The 18,536-nt window shown below is 40.1% G+C and overlaps 1 protein-coding gene across 2 annotated transcripts in view; it reads left to right on the top strand.

The window, feature by feature from the left end:
• The window catches only part of RTN4 (reticulon 4), a 57,153-nt gene that overhangs the window by 14,674 nt on the left and 23,943 nt on the right, over positions 1 to 18,536 (top strand). Inside the window, exons 5-6 of one of the 2 annotated variants that reach the window (XM_086482274.1) lie at positions 11,761 to 11,817; positions 12,652 to 15,102. The exons of the other annotated variant lie outside the window; for it this stretch is intronic. Coding sequence (XP_086338400.1) covers positions 11,761 to 11,817; positions 12,652 to 15,102 — 2,508 coding nt within the window. The remainder of the gene's footprint in view (positions 1 to 11,760; positions 11,818 to 12,651; positions 15,103 to 18,536) is intronic. 2 annotated transcript variants of the gene reach the window in all.

The following is an 18,536-nucleotide window of genomic DNA, read 5'->3' as shown; positions in this document are numbered from 1 at the left end:
TTTTCTGTGTTGCTGACTTTTCTGGTATTTTAATGATATGCATACATACATTCTGCTATGTATGCATAGACTTGTACAGAGGAGCTATGTGGATTTTAAGGATGGAATGCGACATGACTTGGAAAAGATAATAGCTGTCCTTGAATGCTACCACTGGTGACTTTCATTTGCACCCTTTGTTTATTAAAATATATTCCCACTGATCTCCAGTGTTTCTTTGAGGTGCGAGACCCTTTCTCTTCCCGAATGTAGTCAGTAAAGCTGTAAGGGAGGTGGTCATAACCTAGGTATGTCAAAGGTAGAATGTGATTTTTTTTTTTTGCTATTACACAGTTTCCATTATATGGAATATAATGGAAATTATATTTCCCCTTTATACTCCCATAAGGGGAGGAGAGTAACCAGCAATTTGACTGGTATAGTAAAACTAGTATCCTCATTTTTCTGTATTTCATGTTCCCATCTAGGTGAGTTCAACAAGAGATGGTTTTATTTACTTGGTTGTCACCTGCATGTGCAATGTCTAACACAGTGGGGCCTGCTTCTGTAAGTCAGCTCGTATAAGAGTTTCTAAAGCCAAAGAGCTATTTCTTCTGTTAACCAGAAGTATGTGCAAGGATAGTCCTGCCAAGTTGGACAGTATATTTGCTTTGTGCGTGTATCCTTTGACTTTCTTCCCAGAGTAAAACCACACAGCTTCCACCTACCATATAATGATGTAGCCCTCAGGGAAGTTTTGAACTACATTGGGAGTTTTCCCCTTGGAGATGAAATCCTACAAACCTCAAGTTAGGAGACAACGAAGACCTACTCGTTGTTTGCCCTAATTTCCCTTCCTCCCAGTCTGTACTTCAGGAAGTTTGCAGCGTATCTACAAAGCGATGACTATCTTGTCCACCCTGTTGCATCACCACTGGTGAGCACTGGACCTCTTTCTTATCTCATAGATAACCACGAACAACAGCACTTCTCTAAGTTGAGAATTTACGCCTCCCGGTTAGTGGTTTTCTCTGGCTGACTGGTACAAAGTTACTAGGAAAGGGTGAAGTCCTTCTGCAACAGCTGATCTACAGATGGGTTAGCAGTGAGCGGTTGTTGGAATAGAAGAGCCTAAGGTCAAGAGACTCAAACTTAGCAGCTCACCAGGACAGGAATAAACTGTGGTCATTGGCAATTGGCATGGTGAAAAGACAATCTTAAAGTAGATCTGTGATTGTAAAAATATGATTTCTAAGTGGCTTGCACATGCGTTTTGTGTTATTTCAGTAATTTGTGATGCATTTTCCTAGTATAACTTTCTGGTTGGTGTGCTGTGAGGATGTTAGTTTCACTTTTCCTTCCTCTTCCTCCGGTGCCCAGGATGGGGACGATGAGGATTTTGGAGAGCATTCAGTCTGGGAGCCCAGCTGCTTAGCAGAGGGCATATAGGTGTCATTCTTCTAACCCTGGAGACCAGTTTTCCCATGAATCCTATGGGGGCTTTGCTGCTCACCATCCAGAGTTTGCAGAAGGTTAGTGGCTTTGACTGCCTGTTTCAGTGTCCATTTTGACACACCCAGCTGCTTGGTGGCTCTCATCAGATTAGTCTGGTCTTTGTGTGCTGGGAAGGTATTTATTAGAATAACAAAGGGCAGTTAGCCTACAACTTGAGGCATGTCTTAATGTGCTGGGGTTACGTTTCTTTGTTTTCTGTTAATATTTTGAATGAAATAAGACTTTTTTTTTTTCAGCTGGCTTGTTACTATAGTAACTATGAAATTGAGATGGAAAAATTAGGGATGCATAATTCAATCTGAAAATGTCCTTCGGGTTCTAGATATTTTGTAAGCAAGGAAATAGTTCTTGGTCTTTTGCTGCCTAGATAATGTAAAGCAATGTGTAGCTTACAGATAAATTGTCCTGAGGTATTGAGAAACCCTTAGCATGAAGTAAGAGGGAAATTGTGTAACACTCAAGCTACATTAGAAATGAAATAAAAAAAGCTGTTATTACCAAGTAAAAAAATAGTGAACTTGACACCTATTGTAAGTGGAACAGTCAAGTATGTTTTTATGTGTTTTTTAATTTATTATTTTATGATCTAAAATAGAAATTACTCCTGTTATGCTTTGAAAACACTGCATAATGTTTTCTACTTTTTAAGACTGTTTTTAGGGCAGCACAATACAGCTAGCACTGAGATCACTGGACTACAGCTATATGACATATGTTTGGATAGCTTTGTTAATTAGTATGTCCATCAATATGAACTATTACAATGGTAATAAAATGATGGGCTTATTAATATTCACAAAGTCTGAGAAAATCAAATTATCTCAGTAGAATGTTTTTTTATCTTTCAAGTGGAAATAATCAATCTGCTGGTAACTGTAGCTGTCAAAATAGGAAGATGTAAGTTAGAGATGTTTTTAAATTACTGCTCTTCCCATGGTTTTTAATGGGTTTGTCTCCATTTATTGCTTTCTGATGTATAAAGAAAGAATAGTTCTAATCCCTCCATATCTGCCCCGCCATGTAGAAGTGTTAAGAACAGCAGTTTGACCCTCTCTGGTTTTGCTGGAAGGCTTGCTTTGTGTCTTAGGAGTGTACTGTGAAATTCTACTTGCAGCTTTTTAATGATCGGGGCAATCATGTCATCAACTTCCATCAGCTAGGAAGAATATGTTAATTAGGATGTCTTTAAATAAGACACAAGACTGAGATAAATATAAACTTGCCAATTAAAAATTCTCAGTCTCAGTCTATTAGATGCTGTTGGTCTTATGTCAGAATCCTACTGCGTATCCAGTTGTTACTGGTTTGTGACAGTTTTTCTGGAACTCTGCTAGTCCCTCTTTTCTGACGGAAGATAAAAGTTCCTTAATGCCTGTCCTTCGCTGTCCTTTGTGTGTGATAGGGAAACAAATGCCAAGTCAAACAGATGAAAGAGCATGTGCGAGGCCTTCAAAAGCTGGATGTAGCTGCAGAACTGAAAGGAACAAGCAAGATCTGGAGGAAGTAGAAAAATAGACGTGGTAGTGGTGGAAGAAAGGTTGCTTCTTTCTTGGTCCTCAAGTGTTCATGCCTTCAACTTGAAAAATGCTGTTCAAAGGGCAAAGGGATTAATTTCTAGTGTTTTAAACCCATCTTTCTTTAAAAGATCATGTCGTTGGATAAGAAAATCAGTTTTCCTGTGTGTATGAATCATGTCTAAGTGACAAAAAACTGAAGTGATAGCTAAAACCTGTATTGATCAACATCTGTTGCAACCCAGGAAATGCAGTGCTGCTTGACATTTGGTCATCTTGGTCGATGAGGAGGACATCAGGATAGTGTGTGTAATCTTCACACTGCTTTGTCCATTTCTTTAAAAGATACCTTATTCAAATGCTAATGGCTATAGGATATGGATCCTCTAATGAATGTCCATATTCTTTTTCCATCTTTTGAGATGAAGATCTCTTATGCATCAATTTTGTTCTTATTTTACAGACTATAAGCTCTTATGTCAGAGGCTTGTCACACAAGGTAATGTGTTGGGAAGAGATGCTAAAAGAAATCAGTAGCATCTCTTCTCCATCCTTTACAGTGTAATTTAGCTAATAAATAGATTCTTCTGCAATGATAAAGTTGCTAATCTAAATACTGCTTAATTTGTTTAATTGTGGGGAAAGCAGGGAAAAATTCCATCTGTACAAATTGGTGAAAGGGAATCTTATGATTGGTATAATCTCTAAAATTAAATTGGATAATGTCTGCATAATGATAGGATTTGCATGGCTCTTTAGACCTCCTGCCTTTGAATAAGTTCTGGTGTAATTACCATATTTTTCTGCTTTGTGGCACTGCCAGAACCTGAATTTCTGTTTGTAACTTCAACATGTGGTTAAAGAGTCTGGATCTTAAGGAAGAGTTACTTTAGTTTTTAGAGGAATTATCTAGTATATTTTGGTTACAAATATTGCCAAAGACTGAATACATATCTTTAAAGCCATGTCTATCTGGACACATGTGTTTGCGGTTGGCTAGATTGTTTCTTTTGGCTTCTTTCTTTTTATTTAAATATATTAAAATAATTGGTGACTGTAAATGCAGGATCTGTGAATGCTTGTATCTGAGATTGTTGTAAATTCATTCTAAGCTTTGTATTAAATATAGTTGTGATTTATATATTAAATATAGTTGTGATTGTGAAGTGGGTATTTTAAGACATCAGAGATGGGCTGTGAACAGTTCAAGTTGATTATTGTTGCCACCTGACTTTAATAAAGGGAGGTATTTACCCATCACCTGATGCTAATTCTGCAAGAAGGCATAATTTATGTGATTAGGTCAGTTGATACACTTGGAGAAGGCACAAGCCTTCATGGCACAGTTAATCTATGTGGCACTTGTTTTGTGTCACTTATTTGTCCGTGAGCTTAGTTTATGCTCAGAAGCGAAATAGTTTATCTTAATTCTTCAGAGGATTTAACTTTCCTCATGGTGAGCCACTGTGGATTGCTGGTCTATGATAGGTATGTGCATCCTGTTTCTGAGAATTGCTTGTTCTCTTGTTAGACTTGGTGTAAGAATAATGAAAAGTTTCTTTGGAACTGACCTATGTGACTTTTTGTTTACTTTTAGTAACAAAATATGCCAGATAAAATTCTGTCACTGCTCTGAGGAGGGATACTGACACTCATATGGATGAGGCACATGTAATAGGAAGTGGTATTATAGAACTATCCTCTGAAATGCTGCTTGGATCCTGGTCATAGTGTTATTGATCAAGTGTTTGGTTGCAAGAGCAGGGTGAGGCTGGCAGTTATGGGTCTGAAGAATTTAATGGCATTTTTAAACCCACCCTTGTAATGGGTACTTACTTTGGCAATCTGAGAATTGTAATGGAAAGAATTGTAACAGAGCCAGAATTAACATATCTTCCTTGTCCATCTGTTCTTGCTTTGGTTGGCAGTTCAGTATTGCATGGGAGTGGTACTGTCTTTCTTGCTTTTCACTCTATAGCTGATCAAAAGGAGATGAAATGGCATATGCCTTCTGTCTGTCGCTGTACACTTTACAGTATCTGCATTGCTGAGCAACTCGCCTCAAATGTAATTTTTCCAAAAGAGGAAAAGTTGCTGCAAGTTGGACCTTGTAAATATGATATTGAAAAAAGACTTGCTTAAACCAGTTTGGTTAGATTTCTGCTTAGACGATAAGAAAACGCTTCTTGCTGGAGACCCGTGTTTCTATAAATGGAATATTTAAAGTGGCAAGCATTGTTCAAAATACTTGTTTTGAACTTGTTTTCTTTATCTGTTTTAAAGAATATGAAATAACTCTTCCTGTGCAGTATAGTGCAACTCACTCTGAAAGTGATGCATGATACCACTTTGCTGTAATTTCAGTGAAGACTTGAGAGAACCTAGGATCCTTTTTTGATCCTAGCTGTGGTATCTTCAAGACATTAAAAATGGAGCTTCTTTTTTCACTTAAGTTAGCAGTCTCCATCTTCTGTAGCAGCTTGTGTTCTTTCCTCAAAGATTTCCAAGTAGTTTACAGCTGGAGTTCCCTGAACTGGAAACTTCTCTTTATAAACTTACACATATAACTAAAAAGAACCAAATGAGAACCTAATGGCTTGCTGTGGCTTTGCAGCTTGATCTAATGATGTGAAAAGATGCTATTGATAGTTAATGTTCTTTATATTGAATCCATTAAATATTTGGTGAAATACCATATTTAGAACAATTGCATCATAACAGGAGATGATTTAAATGGAGTTTGTGTAGGCTGAGCTGCATTTCTCAGGAAATTCTTGTGAAGTTGTGTGCCCTTGTTTACTCTGCAGTAGGAAATTAGGCATCCAAGATTTGACTTTCCTTGAAATAATTTAATTTAACTTTTAAATGGCCAGGTATGTTGTCTTTTGACATTTTATGCCAACAGGTAACAATTTACTTATAATTTGACATCAACATGCACAGGAGAAAAACAAATCCATGGCAGTTCCTCCCTACGCTTATGAAGTGTGAGGGTGCTGCACTGGTTTCCATAGGCCTTTTGAAGTTTTTGTAATTACTGACTGCGTAAAAGAGTAAAACTTCATGATAGTACTACATTGTGTGTGTTTTGCTTAGATAATAGCTTGAGATTAGAAATGCTGCTTGGGGCAGTCTTCACTGGGGACAAACTTAATGCATTGAAGAAGCAGACAATTTCTCTTTCATATTTGCCCTAGAGGGGTTGTTGCAAATGTAACTTTTACGCTACGTAAAGTCATGTCATGGATGCCATTCCTTTGAGTCTTAAGTTTGTCCTGTTTTCTTTTATTGTTAAATATTTGTATTAACAAGAGTGGCCCTTCAAAATCGGTGTCCCCTTGTGTAAGATAAAAACCAGTCCCTGTCTGTTGGGCATTTTGCTCGTTTTCTAAACATGCAAAGGTGAGGTGGATTCTTAAAACTGTATTCTTGCCAACTTGCTTTAAGAGTAGTGTACGTTCTCCAGCAAACTAATCCAGGAAATGGTTTTTTTTTTTATTTTCTGAAGGCTCGAAGCTGCTATCTAGCAGCCTAGTACAGTCTCCTGCCAAAGCTAAACTGTGCCTCAGGATGAAGTTTACTCAGTGTTTATATGTAGAAATTTTTTTTCCTAATGCTGAGCTCATATATAAAAATAAGGAGAGAATCAGAACAATAAACCTACCTTACCACAGACCTGCTGCTGATGTTTGGAAGGAGTTACATGTGAGAGCAGTTACATCAGTTACCAAAAATCCAGCCATGAGGGATAGAACATGTTCATGCTGAGTTCTTATTTTCTGTAACCAGACTTAAGTCCTCTGCTTTCTGTTGGCAAGTATGTTTTTTGGGAGGAAAAAAAGGTGTGGGGTTTTTTTTTTGTAAATTGCTTCTCTTGCAATTGTCAGTTTACTACTTCATTTAAAACTTTCTTCTCTCTTTTTCCTCTGGAAATCTTTGCAGCTAACTTTACTTTCTCTTAGTTGTCTGGGAAATCTTTCTCTACTTATTTATCATTTTTTTTTATCCAAAGCTTTGGTACTAAATTTAAGTTCTATGCTGGTAATATCAGTATCCTGTAACACCACCTGTTAGTAGACAATTGGCCACAATTAAAATGGGAGTTTAAAATGACACTTCTTTGTCATGCTGCTGTCAGGTTTTTTTTTTTCAAACAAAACTGAAATCTCTTTCTTGTTCCTGGAGCTTATGTTTTAACTGAAATCATGAAGTATGAGAGTTCATGCTAATGAAAGGAGAAGCTACATGGTGGTTAGTGGGTGGCTGCTTTTTTTTTTTGGAGGGAATATTTAATTTGCTAAAAGCCAGAGGAGTGTGTGCTCGTGAGCAAAACTGTTAACTTTCTGTCTTGTTAGGCGAACAGTAGTCATGCAGTCATTCGCTTGGTGATGTGCAGGAGTATGTGTTTGACTACAATATTAGTATTTTACTGAATGCTGTTAAGATCACCTGGGCAAGGTTGAGTCTGTCTATAAGTTCTCTTTAAAAACCATTGATTGGAATACTTCAGTAACTAATATAAAGTAATACTATTCACAAAAAATGAGGTCTGTCTTTCTCTTAACTGTAATGCTGAAAGTAGGTTACTAATCTGCACTATTATGTGGTTTTGGCAGATAAAATTTGGAGTAAAAACTGCTTTCTCCTGGAGATTTAATGTTCGTTTTGAGGTCTCACTCTTATGTATTTCATGAAAGAAGATGTCTTCTGATGGAAACAATAATTGAGTAGTTCATCTTACTGAATTGACTTTTTTAATGATTTGTACAAACTGAAGACTTGACTTAGATTTTCTTTATATCTTTGGGTGAAGCTCTGCTGTAGCGAAGGCCCAATTTGTAGGTCAAGAAAGGAGTTTTGAATATGCATCTTTAACTTAAAATCTTGCTTAGAGCTTGATATATTCTGCATTTTTTTTACTGTGTACTAGTAGTAGTGTGCTACTTTGTTTCAAACACCGAATTTCTTGTTGTTGATATGCAGATAGGCAAAGACACCCTTAGTGATCTATACTCCTCGTGCTTCTCTTGCAAATGAAGTTATTCCACTAAACATAGTACTTTATTACAAAACTTACTATGTTTGTTGTCAGCTGTTACCAGTGCTACCACTTGAGCGATGGCTGGGAAGAGGCAGCTGGTTCTCCAGAGTGTTCTGCAGGTGTTGGCTGATGCAGCTTGCATGCTCCTTGGGGTAGCCTCTGAGCCTGGGCAGTCTTGCTGTATGCCAGGTGACAGTCTGATAGATGCTGGTTTTTCCCCTCTTGTCTACCAAAGCACCTGCAGGGTTCTGTTTCTCAAAGTCTTCTACCTTCAACACTGGAGGTAAGGATTCTTCAGTGCAAATGTCATTGCTGGAAAAAACACCATTCCTTTCACCATGTCATTTGAATCACAATCTGAAGAGAATGATAGTTTCAATTAGCAATCAATCAATTTGCTGGTGTGGGAGTTGTAGACGTCCTACTTTGTTCTCCTGTCTTGCCTGGAGGGGTTATACAGGGCCCACAGCAGGAAAAAGTCCTTGTATCTTCTTCCTTTCAGCAGGGAAAAAAATGCCATTCTGATGTGGGTGGAGGGAGAGGGGGTGGTTCTCCTTGGCTGGTTAGGAAATACTGCTTTTATGTAATAGCTTTTCACACTCAGCTACGTGTGGAAAATAAAGATTGGGTGTGGGCATAATATCTTTCCATTAAGAGAACTGGGGAATTCAGCGGCTGGCACAGCTATTGTATGTTTCTGTGTTGAGTAAATGGAGGCCAAACCTGAGAAGGAGTTTCTGCATTGTACTGTCTTAATGGAGTACTGAAAAATCAGTGCCCGTGCTCCTAAAACTGCTGTTCCTCACCAGACCCTGAAACCCCTCTCTCTGGGGTTCGGAAGTATTCAAAAGATTTTAAGTCTAGAATTTTTGATAGATTGCAGCTGGTCTTTGGACACCAAGTGTACTGCATCTTCAGGGACTTGTGAATTTTCCTTTTTGCCTCCTAATCCCAGTGGACTCTTTTCTTTCTTTTCCCTTCTTTTATTTCTACATTTTCAGCACCTCCACTTCATTGACTTGTTCTTGATTTCCCTGTGAGATCCTTTTCTGTTGGGCTGTCAGGGGGTCTCTGTCTTCATGCTTCATAATCTGGACTCATCCAGTCCATCCTCCTTTTTCTCCTCTCTCCTCCGCTCCAAAGCGTAGACCCCTTCCAGCAAATAAAAGTTATGCTGCTCTGGCATGGCCCAGAGGAGGTGAGAGCGTGTGGTTTCAGGGAAGGTACAGGCTGAGGAGTAGTCTCTGTAACCAGCTTCCTGGTGAATTGCCACATCACAGTCCCTTGAGGCTTTGGACCTGGTATGTGTGCGCAGTGCTCCCCTGTGCCACAGGCGGGTAAGAGATGAGGTGATAGGTTGACACTGGCTTAAGCATGGAGTACGAGGACACTGCTACTCCATTTAATCAACCAGTGATTAGGTATATTCAGCAGGATCGGCACCCACTGGACTCCAAGACACAGTTCTACATTTGTGGTCAGGAGATGTTGCTTGCTTGGTCTATCTAGGCATAATGTTGAGAGGAGAGTGTGCTGCTGCTTGGTGCAAACCCTAAGGCTTGCTAGCCTAAAATCTAAAGCTCATCAGTAACCCTTGATGTACCAGGCATCCTAGAAACTGAAGAAAAACCTCTGATATTACTGCTAAAAGCTCCATTTTGAGGAAGGCAGAGCAGCTCTCTGGACTGATTAGTCCCAAGCTGCACTCTCACTGAAGCCCCTTGTTTCACTCTCCAAACAAGGTGACTTGCTAACTTGTCTGATGGAGCGGAGGGCCCCTTGTGAGCAGTCTGCTTGCAGAAGAGGTCCCAGTGAGCCAGGGTACGCGAAGTCAAGCATCTCCTGAAATAAAGGGCATACAGTGGTACTTAGCAGCGTACATTGCAGTTCTGTGACTTAGTGTCACATATTGATCAGTTGTCCTCGAGTGTGGTTTTCGTCCTTAGAAGCTTTTCCCATCACTGAACTGTAACACTGCTTTAATGCGTTCTAAATTTGGAATTGAGGTTTCTCTGTGTGGTCCTTAATAGGAAAATGTAATTTCTAGAAAACTGAACAGAAATCCCTTTGGCCCGACGGGTTGTGGAAGCTTCTAAATACTGACTCCTACACTCCAACTTTATTACTCTGTTCTTTTAAATCCTGTCGTGTTTTGTGGATTATAAACATCCCTTGAAGATCACAATGTTCTGCAAAACAAAATGGACTGTATATTGTGACAGGAAATATGGGTTGTGAGGAGACTTGATTTTTGGAAAACTGCTTGTGGGATTAACTTGAGTAAGCCAGACAGATCGTGAGTGTCTTGAAGTGGTGTTGCTTTTGCAGTAAGTCATGGTTCAATGCCAAAACAAAAATTACCTTAATACCTTGCTTTACTGGATTATTATGTGTGCTGCTGGGTCTTCCATATTTCTTACTTTTTGGTCCTTCGTCTTTTAAAATCAACTGCTTCTATTTTTCTTTTTTTTTTTTTTTTTTTTAAAAAAAAGAAGTTCTTAACTTTTAAGTGCTTGATTTTGTTCAGGCAAATAGCAAAACTAAAGATTCTTGATGTCTGTACTGGAAATTCAAAATATAATTGAAATACTTTAATTTTGCACACTTCTTAATACAATTGATGCAAATTGCAAATATTCTTTAACAGCCTTAATCTGGAAACTTTATGCACTCTTCAGAATGAAATGTATTTACCCAAATGTTACTATTTTTACATTCACGCAATGCCAACAGGCCATGGTGGGCCTGGAAAGAATACTGCTGCTGACACAGAAATCCAGACAAGGACTGGTTTTGATTCGCCTGGTTCCTAATGATGGCTGGTGTTGCTGCTTCTAGAGTGAGTTTTCATTAAATGCTTCCTACAGCTTAGTAAAACGTTGTAGTTGTACGCTTTTACTTCAGGTAATGTGCACTATGAAACTCTGAGAATGTCTGGCTTCTTACCATGGTGCATTAGTGAAGGAGGGTGACTTTCTCAGCTTAGGAGAAGGAAGTCCTTCCGTATATTGACTTAGTTCTTTGCATGGAAATTGGAGAGATAGGATTGTCATGTGAAATATTAGGGTTAAAATAAATTCAGCAAAGCAAAATACGCAAAGGTGGTTTTAAAAATAATGCCTTCACTTGGAAGCTTCTCTATATTGTAATGCAAAAAAACCCCCAATAAAGGTAAATATAAAGCAAATAGTACAGTCATTTACTGTAATCAGTTTGATCAGTATCAGCATGCCTGATCTGTGCTCTGTTTGTTTCAAAGCTTACTTTAGTCATTTTAACTTTTCACAACTTTTGGTTGAGTCTCCTTATCGCTGCTGTTCTCACACAGAGTTATCTGCCATTAGAAGACCCTCTGACAAAGTGAGATGATTAAGGACAGTGTGTCATTGTCAATGGCGGGTGGTTTTTTACTGGTGCTAGAGACACTGTAGCTGCTCAGTAGTGTGTGGACTTTTTGAGAATTAGAGTAGCAACTCTGGCTTGGAGGGTGGAAATCCCCCAGTTGCCTCAGTAAAGATCGCATTGTAAATAGAGAAATCTGAGGATTGTGTCTCCCAAATTACCTGGCTTCTATCTAGTTCTGCGATTCTCTGCGGGTGTAGATGTTGGCTATGGATCTGTTTTGATTTACTGGGAACTGACTACTTGCGTGCTTTCTCCCCTCTTCAACCTAGCCTTTATTTCTGCTGAGGTTATTTGTTTGTTTTTCAGATGAGACCCTTTTTGCTCTTCCTGCTACATCTGCGCCTCTGATGCACTCCTCTGCAGGCAAGTTCTTTCTGCTCACCTTTGAATACATCCTGCATTTCTGATCTGATCTCATTAACCCTTTCTAATTAGCGTGCCTTTACTACAAGTAAGCATGGGTCCAAGAATATAGCCTCTATCACATTTTTCAGTTCTGACTTTTCAGTTGATCTGTTCAAGATTTTAATATGCATTCATTCTTTACATGGTAAACTGTTTTATAAACAAGCTACAGCCATCTGTGAATTCTTGGACCCTTGATGTAGGAGAGAAGTTGATACTATTAACAGGTTAACACATCAAAGCATAGTTGCTTTACTGATTTAGCAGAAAGATTTAATCCACAGTAACTTTCTGCAGTATTTCATATAAGTAATATTTGTACCTGTAGTATTTAGTGGATTTTGTTAGCTACACTGTCCGCCAAGTTCCCATTTAAAAAAAAAGTGTCAAAAAAGGCTTCTTACTGGCATGCACGTTTGTGCATATATTTATGCACAAGCATACACACATACCCTCTCTCTGTCTCACCTTGCCACCCCACCCTCCCTCTCACTTTGTTAATATTGCCTGCTGTACTTGGATGCTCTGTACTTGTCTGGCATCTTCAGCTTTACTGTGATCTTTGCGCTGCATAAAGTTGCTGCTTCTGTAGCCTCTTGCATACTTCTCTGCTAGAAGAGGTCGAATAGATAGTGTACTGTAACAGATACTTTGTTTTAATGGCTAATAGTATTTATGATAGAACTTGGAAGAACCTCTTAATAGCTAACATCACGTGAACCTGTCTGAAAGTTTGCATTGACTTTAAGAGCACTTGCATTCTCTAACTTTCCTTTCTGTCCACGGTCACAGAAAAAGTTATGGACTTGCAGGAGCAGCCAGGTAGCACTAAGTCGCTTGGTCAAGAGGATTTTACTGCAGTCCCGCTTGATACTGCTCCTTCTCTTCCCTCCTTCTCTCCTATCTCAGCTGATCCCTTTAAAGAGCACGCAGCCTTTGATACACTCTCAGATGGATTACCTGCAAGAGGCATTTACAGAGAAAATGCAAGTGAGGCTTATAAAGAAACTATGGAAAATGCAAGAAATCCATTTCTTGCAGAGGGAAATGAAAAAGACATTTCAGAAATTAAATGCTCAGAACACCCATTTGCTAAAGCAGAAGCAGCCATTTTATCTCAAGCTAAAGAAGAAACGCAGCTAGAGGGCCCTAAAGAATTACCTAATTTGCAGAAAATGCCTGCAGAGCAGCTGAAACTCTCTCCAGAAACCCCTCAAGATTTGTTTGAGAAAAACGAGGAAGATCTCTTTTACAGCAAAGACAAATACCGAGGTGGTGATTATGGTGAAAAAGGGATATTGAAAGAAGACCCTCTTAAGAGGGAAGAATATGCAGACTTCAAACCATTTGAGCCAATATGGGAAGTAAAAGTTGCTAGTCATGGACTGAGCAGCGTGAGAGAAGACTTTGGAAACAAGATAGATGCCAAACTAGACAGCAGTTTAGATGAGAGATACGGTGTAGATAAGATGAATGTGCAGAAGGATTATGAAAGAGAGAGTGAAGGCAGCACTGAGGATCGCTCTTTCCCAAGTACCCCAGAAGCTGTAAAAGAACCTTCACAGACTTACATTACTTGTACTAAATTTGAATCATCCGTAAGTCCCGATGGCAGCAAAGTCAAATCTCTTTCTTCACTAGAGGAAGATACTTCAGAAAATAGAACTGATGATGAGAAAAAAATTGCAGAAATGAAAGCTCAGATGAGCACAGAACAAGGTGATTTTAGCACTCAAGCAGTTGGCAAGCAGGAAGGCCATGAAACTGACTATGCTAAAAGAGAGAGTATATCAACAGTGCCATCTGACACTGCAGCAAATATGCCTGAAGGTCTTACTCCTGATCTAGTACAAGAAGCGTATGAAAGTGAAATGCATGATGTGGCATGTACAAAACTTGCTTACGAAACAAAGATTGATTTAGTTCAAACCTCTGAGTCAGTACAAGAGACTCTGAAACCTGTGACACAACTCTGTCCCTCATTTGAAGGGTCAGAAGCTGCTCCATCACCAATATTGCCAGATATTGTCATGGAAGCCCCATTGAGCACTGGGGCTGCTGGTGCAGAAGCATCTGCTGTGCAGCTCGAAGCTTCCCCATTAGAAACATTTATTCCTGCTGTTAATTATGAGAATGTAAAAGAAGAGACTGAAAAAGCTCCCTTATACCAAGAGGCAGTGAATGTACCACTGATACAGGCCCAAGAAGCAAAAGAAGCATTAGCATTCAAAAAACTTGATCATGAGAGTAGCACTAGTCCTGAAGATACAGAGACTCCGTATATATCTATTGCATGTGACTTAATTAAGGAAACAAAAGTCTCTGGTGAATCTGCTTCTCCAGCCTTTACAGATTATTCAAAGACACAGATAACAGAATGCATTTCTCAGGATGTGCCTGAACACAAGGAACTTGTTGAAAAACTGTCTTCACAGTTTGGAAAATCTGACTTGTTTAGTAGTCAGGTGATACCTGACTTTACTGAGAAAGTGAGCGAAGATTCATCTCTCATCTTAAAAAGTACATCAACTGAGAATATTGTAACTGATGAACATGAGGAACGACTGGTGGATTCAGTAGTTGCCACAGGCAAGCCTTATCTGGAGTCTTTCCAACCTGAACTGGACTCTTCCAAAATTGTTACCACTCTGCTATCTGAGCCAACACCTACAAAAATAGCCAAGGCAGAGAAGATTCCTCTTCAAATGGAAGAGCTGAATGCTATGGCTTATTCAGCTGATGTATCTGTTGCTACGGAACCAAAATCAGGAGACGACAAAGTGCTCTCACCCATGGAGTCTTCCCCGGTCCCGGTGGAAGAAGACTTTGTGATGCTAGCTCATCCTAAAACTGCTCCTGAGTTTGTGGCAGAAGCTACTGACAGAGAAGTAATAATGCACAAAGGTGAAAGTGAAGAGATCAGTAAGGAGATCAAAGGTGAGAAGAGGCAGTTGCCTTGCCCAGAGCTACCCTGTGATCTGTCTATAAAGAATGTAGAAGTAAAAACTGATGAAGATACTAATGCCTTGAAAAAGTCCTTGGAGGCTGTGGATAGAAAAGTGCCTGAAGTATCCATGATGTCCTTACCGGCAACAGATATCTCACCTTTGTCTGCTGAAAAAGAGATAGTCAGTGTAGTAAAACCAGAAGTTTTTGAGAAGGAAGCTGAGCAAGAAGCTGCTTCTGTTAAAGAAAAGGAAAAACCTACTGCTGTATTTTCAGCAAAGCTGAATAAATCTTCAGGTAATCTGTGTATGCTGTTTTGCAGTTGACTAATCTGCATAATTCTTTAGCTAAACTTAAGCATGTCATGACTTACTCTTTTTAAGTCACTTTCTGTAAACGTCTTTATGTAGGCCGAGGGTAACAGAAAACATTAGTGCCTGCCCTTTTACCTTTTCAATATTCTGATTGCTTTAGTACTTTTTTTTTTCTGTTCATCAGGGTTGGACTCACTGTCTCCAGTTTTCTCCTTCAGTTCTCCTGCAGGTCACTACTCACTGCAAGCTCTTCCGTGGTTGTCTACAGGCTGGGCATTAGGTGGCTTTCCAAACTTGCTGTTAATATGTGATAGGAAGCCAAGGATGGTGTTTCAGTCTGCTGTGTGTGTACATGATTTGAAGGGGCATTTCTTTCTTTTTGTACATGGTTCAGACATACGACTCTGAAACTCAGGAAAAAACCCTTGCCGCTGCTGTATGTGTCCGGAATCTGGAAGAGAACCTGCACATCTCCCCTCATGCGACTTGCAGCTTGCATTAGATCAAGGCTGGTGGTTTAAAAGAAATAGTGCATGTGAGGTAGCTTAGTGTTCAGGTTACTAGGAAAGTGGCCATTAAGGAGTATCCTGCAAACATTAAAATTGGTTTATACAGAGCACAGATATTCATTTCCATTTTTCCAGGTGGTGCTTGCACTTCAGTGTAGTTAATCTTTCTTCAGGTAATGTGTAGTTAAAGTAGCAGGAAGTTGAAGGAAGGATAAGATCTTTGTTGTGTTGCATTCTGTTCTCTAAACTGAAAGCCTCATGAAATTCCGACTCTTTGTAGACTAGAGGAGTACTTCTCTTTTTGATATTGCAGCACTCTGCAGCTACCAAAGTCTTGCACCAGAAGCAATCCCGCAAAAAGAACAGCTACTGCAGAAAGCACAATTACTCTGTTCTAAACAGAAAACCAATGTTAGTTTGACTGAGCAGTAGTTGTGCAGTAGCTGCAGTCTACAGTTCATAAAACACTCCATTCCTCATGTATGTCATCTACATCAAATGTGTTTTGGAAGGGAATAACACGTGTACATTGAGGGGAACATCAGGGTGTTGGTGCAACTGAAATAGGGTTTTGAAAATAAGGTAGAAGATGTAGATTTTATGTTTAACTTTGCATGATGGTTGCAATTACTTTTGTCTTGCCTCTTCTATGCACACAGGTAGGCACAAAGGAGAGAGTTTCCCTTTTCCCTTGTGATGAAATTTCAGTGATATTTGCACTGTTAAAATACTGTGTGTGTGTTCTGTGAAGACTTCTCTCCTTGCGCTGAGACTACCAGCATATAGTACAGTCTAGAGAGCAGCCGCTGTGTATATACGCTTCATGTCAAGGGGTTAATTGTTCAGAGATCAGACTACTTTAAAAAAAATTACACTTGGTATACTAGCTTTTTTGTTAGTTCTTTTAACAGGAAGCCTTTGCAGAGGTGTCTTTAATCATTGCATGGAGTAGCAGGCTGGGGGTGACAAATTGCTGCCTTGGGAAGAAAGACTCTTGCTTTGGGTCTGACAAGGACACAGCTGCTGCTCTCCTGGCTATGGGAAACTGCCCGAGAAGCTGCACATAAAGCCATTTGCCATAGAGTTGAACGGTGTCTTCGTTCTCCCATCTAGTGGCACAGTGCTGGGCCAGGGCATGCATCTGGCCAGCGCTGGTGTTGGGTGGCGCAAGCTGGGCCAGGCACTGTGCTGGGCTGGGTGTGTGAGAGACTGGGGAGCTGTCTGCAGTCTGTGTCGTGCTCACTCTGTAAAGCAGTTGCAATTTTACTTCTTGGGGTGCTGTGAAGAAAAATTTTTTTTTCCTGCTTTGCTCTGGAAGAACACTTTCTTTAAAGCTAAATAGATGAGAATACTAATTCAAAATCATGGTCCATTTTTTTCTAGGTCGCCCCCCCCATCTGTGCTGTTTACTTTTTTTTTGCTTGCTTCTACTGTATTATAGAATACAGAACTGCACTTCTGAGACCTGCCCGAAGAGTCTAATGACAAGCCGTGAACAAAATCCATGGTCTGCTTTTAATACCACACTGCTTAAGCACAATTTCAAAGTAGCATCAAAGAACTAACACATACACTAGTGTTCCACAATGTCAGAAAAGAGGCATAATTCATCACAAGGCCAAGAAGTGGATCTGTGCATGTGTTTGGCCTTCTGAGACTGCCTTTATTGCGTGGGGTTTTTCTTCTGTCTTCCTATCAGTGAAACTGAAATAGATTTTTACTGTGCCTCAAGACTTCTGGAAATCAGTTGGCATGATTGTATGACTGATGCTTGTTAAAACATTAATCTGAACTGCCTTACTGGTGCACTTAAATTAAGGTTCTTGAACACTTACTTAACAGTGCTATTTTTTTAACCTAAATATCAACCTGTCTACATGTACCTGAAGGTGTAACTTCCAACGGTCCCAGTGGACTGCAAGGGAGCCAACAGAAACTCTAAAAGGGTTGCAGGTTTGTTTGTTTGGGGGTTTTTTTTGTTTGTTTGTTTTGTTGGGGTTTTTTTTAAGAACTCCACCACTCCAGTAAAGCAAATGTAAAGCTTTGAACAGCCTCCTGGGCAGAATGAGGTTCGTTTAATGCTGCGTGGCACACCCTTGGGTAACCTGTTTTATTTTTTAATGACGTCAGACCACAGGGACCTTGTACACTTCGTAGCTGCACAGATTTAAAAAAAAAAACAAACAAAAAACCAAACCGAAACAAATTCAGAACCGCAGTTAACTATAGAGAAACCTCTCTCCTTGTAAGAACAACAATTTCAAGAGTAAATACACCCTGCAACACCAGCAGTTCCTACTGTTGTGGGTACAGTGTTGTTTTTTTTTTGTTTTTGTTTTTTCCCCTTCAGTTTTTCAGTACGTGCTGTATCTGGCTTCCTAGCAGATAATCCTGCTGCTTCGCTCTCACCAGCCCTTCAAAACACCCATTTCTGATCCCCGTAAGAACACCGCCTGTGAAGAGGTGCCTTCAGAGTGGATGTTTCCCGACGGCTGAGATGCCGCCGAGCCGTGCGGCAGCCGGGGCAGCCCCGTCCCCGGGGGGGCCGTGCCGGTGGGTGCGCGCCCGCGGGAGGGCGCAGCGGGGCCGGGCGGTCCCGGCGAGGGCAGAGCAGCGGGCTGCGGTGCCATCTAGTGCCTGCCAACGGGCTGCAGCTCCGGCACGGCCTGCCACAGGGCTGCAGCCGCGCTTTTGAGACACTCAGAACGGTTAGAACTGGCTTTAATGTTCTTAGGGTTGAAAACTAAATACATGTATTACGTATCCTGGCCCTTCTGTTGTTGCACAGGCTTCCTTCACGGATAACCCCTTATTTACTTATGAGAGATCGATAATTCTCCCAAACAGGCTAGAAACCCATGCTTTCCATAAGCCTTGTCTTTGATCGGTAGGATGTGGAGGATTTTAT

The sequence above is a fragment of the Leptosomus discolor genome, chromosome 2, assembly GCF_034619465.1.
Source record: "Leptosomus discolor isolate bLepDis1 chromosome 2, bLepDis1.hap2, whole genome shotgun sequence".
Taxonomy (NCBI): domain Eukaryota; kingdom Metazoa; phylum Chordata; class Aves; order Leptosomiformes; family Leptosomidae; genus Leptosomus; species Leptosomus discolor.
This window is presented reverse-complemented; position numbering and strand designations above follow the sequence as displayed.